Here is a 2,972-nt window from a genome sequence, read left to right on the forward strand (position 1 = left end):
GGACCGTCCTTGCATGATCGTCAACCTTTCAGTCGACTGTCTATCAGTTTGTTGGCGGTCTTCCGCAAGTCGATTTCATGAGCACTTGCAGCTTTTCTTTTAGAGGAATGATTCTCGTTTCATCTCTTTTAATTTAGACTATTATATTATTTATATTCTTGCATATCATTTTTTGGGCATACAACAATAGACTTCACTATAATTTAATTTATTTTAAATGACCATAGTGCTTGAGCAATCAATTGCTACTTCAAAATAGATTATAATTAATGTTTACTTAAAATTATGGTCATCTGTTTTTTTTTTTTCATTCTCCCTCAAATCACAGAAACATTGTTTGTCGGCACCGTTTCTACAGGCTGGCTCATAAATTTACATTACTAGCACACACTTTTTATGTATTTACACGTACACGTAATTCGGTGCTAAAATAACAATAATAATAGTTTTATGTTATTTCAAAGATTTTAAATGTTATTTGTACAAATATAAAAAAATAAATATGTAAATGTACCTTTTTGTTATTATTATAAGGCTTAATAACAAAATTAGTTATGTTAATAGACCCATTAATTTATCTATCCACGCACGCAGGCACCGCCACAGCGGGTGCCGCCGTGGGTGCAATTGACCGTAACGGCACGGAATCCAACGCATGAGGCGGCTACGTGAAGTCAGTCAAAACGCTGATTGACTGCGCCGAATATTTCCATTTCTCCGCTTCTCCGCTCCCTCTACGCCCACATCCAGCCGTCCATCAGCTTCCATCTTTTCCCTATAAATACGTAACTCGCCCCGCTTTCTTCTTCAGCCGCATCTGGCCTTCAGAGAACAGAGGAGGAGTGCGATGGCCCCCAAAGGGAAGACAAACACCACCGGCGGCGGCGGCGGGATCGCCGGAGTAGATGTCGTAGCGAAGGCGATCCACTATCGAGGTGTGAGGAAGAGGCCGTGGGGGAGATACGCGGCGGAGATTAGGGATCCGGGGAAAAAGAGCAGGGTCTGGCTGGGTACGTTCGATACTGCGGAAGAGGCCGCTAGGGCTTATGATTCGGCCGCCAGGGAGTTCAGGGGATCAAAGGCGAAGACCAATTTCTCCTATCCAGAGCCTTATTCGAGTCCCAGCAGCCAGAGCAGCACCGTTGAATCTTCGAGCAGGGAAGCCCCATCTACCCTACCGCCTCTAGCGACCACGTTTCCTCTTCCAGAACTTGATCCGATCAACCGCAGCGGTCCGCGATTCCCCTTCCAGCGATTCCCTGCAAATGCTACCGCTCCATCGTATCCGATCTTTTACTTCGATCCGTTTGCTGGATCGGATACGGTGCCTAATCTTGCTCCCACTGTGGCGATCGCCGGAGGGAAGAATCGTAATCTAATGCTGCTCGAATCGCCGTTGATGATTCCAGATTCCCACGCGCCAGCTCACTCCGGCGTGCAGAGCGATTCGGATTCCTCCTCTGTCGTCGATGCTCATCCTTCGCCCCCGCCGAAGAGGCTCGGTGGCGGATTCGATCTTGATCTAAACCTTCCTCCTCCGGCTGAAATTGCATGATCTTCTCCCTCTAAACTCTGATCAATTATTTTTGTCGCCTATATAATTGAAGGAACAAAATTAGTAACGTTTTTTGTTGATTTGACTCGATTTCCTTGCAATCGCCGGGATTAGCGAAGTTATTGTAGATAGTTTTAACTCCTCTCTCTTTTTTGCTGAGGGTTTGAGGATCTGTTCCCGTAGATCCCAACCTGTGTTTTGTAATCCTTTTCATTAATTGCAGATGTTATGATTTCATTAATTTCGTTTTCTTTACTTCGTTAATTTAAGATTATGTTGAATCGAGGGACGCAGATCAGGGTTTGTTGGGTTTTGGTGGAGGGGAATGGCATCAATATCATTGTATGCGTGTCGACGACTTCTGCAAACAGATCCGCTGAGCAGACGCCAGCACGTGGATGAGGCTTTGGCCGCCGCCCCGTCGGCTCCTGCTTTTTATATCAAATAACTATCAAATATTTAAAAGGAAATATAAAATATTATAACGACCACGCTTCTAAAAGTAGAGAGCATATTACATCAGGACTCCGGATTTTAAAGTACGTTCGAATTCTAATAATAATTTTCCTAAAAGTAAGATTTACATAAAAACACTCAATTATCTATTTATTTACTTATCTAGCATCTATATTTCTTGAGTGTAAACGGTCTCGTTATAAAAATATTACTGTTCAGCTCGTTTATATTTTAAATAAAAAAAATATATATATATGTTCATATTCGACTTATTTGTTTAACAAGAAAAACACAAGTTGTTCGTGATCAGAGTCATTTTCACAATTATAATCACATAAGAGTTGGAGTGAGATTTAAATTTTATTATTTATATTAAAATATAATTTAATATGTTTTTACTTTATTTTTTAATTTATAATTTTAATTGATTATAAATCTTTACAATCTTATAGTCAATTCAGTTCTTTTAAAATTATACTCATCAATTATATATATATAATTGAATTATTTCGAGTGAAAATGATGTTCGCGTTCAAATGAATCGAACACGAACTTCTTAATAAGTCGAACATAAATTGTTCACGAGCGACGAGTCATTTTCACAGCTCTACCCATATTACAATTTTTACATATATTAGCCACTTTAACTAAAATTTAAAATTTAGCTGTCACGTATGTAAATACATATTTTGTGGTATTTATGACAAAATGTTTTCACAAGTATTACTTTAATGTTTAGTCCGGCGGCGGGATTCAATTCCTAGAATGTCAGTAATTAATTTTAAACATTTTATGAGCTAATTAATGACATAATTTTAGAAGCATAAATCACTTTTTAGAGTTAATTAATGGCATAATTTTAGAAGCATAAATTCTCCAAATTAATATTAAGAGGAATTTTATATAAGAACTTGTCTGTATATTCAAAAAAAAAAAACAGTAATGTGTATATATATATATA

The 2,972-nt window shown here is 38.4% G+C and overlaps 1 protein-coding gene across 1 annotated transcript; it reads left to right on the forward strand.

Annotated features, from left to right (window-relative positions):
* The first annotated feature begins 784 nt into the window (after window positions 1–784).
* LOC110020234 (ethylene-responsive transcription factor 4-like) lies at window positions 785–1,796 on the forward strand. Its single transcript, XM_020718263.1, has one exon. It carries the CDS (start codon window positions 848–850, stop codon window positions 1,553–1,555), a length of 708 nt encoding a protein of 235 aa, XP_020573922.1. The 5' UTR covers window positions 785–847; the 3' UTR covers window positions 1,556–1,796.
* Window positions 1,797–2,972: the final 1,176 nt, after the last annotated feature.

This window comes from Phalaenopsis equestris, unplaced genomic scaffold, assembly GCF_001263595.1.
Source record: "Phalaenopsis equestris unplaced genomic scaffold, ASM126359v1 Scaffold000094, whole genome shotgun sequence".
NCBI lineage: Eukaryota > Viridiplantae > Streptophyta > Magnoliopsida > Asparagales > Orchidaceae > Phalaenopsis > Phalaenopsis equestris.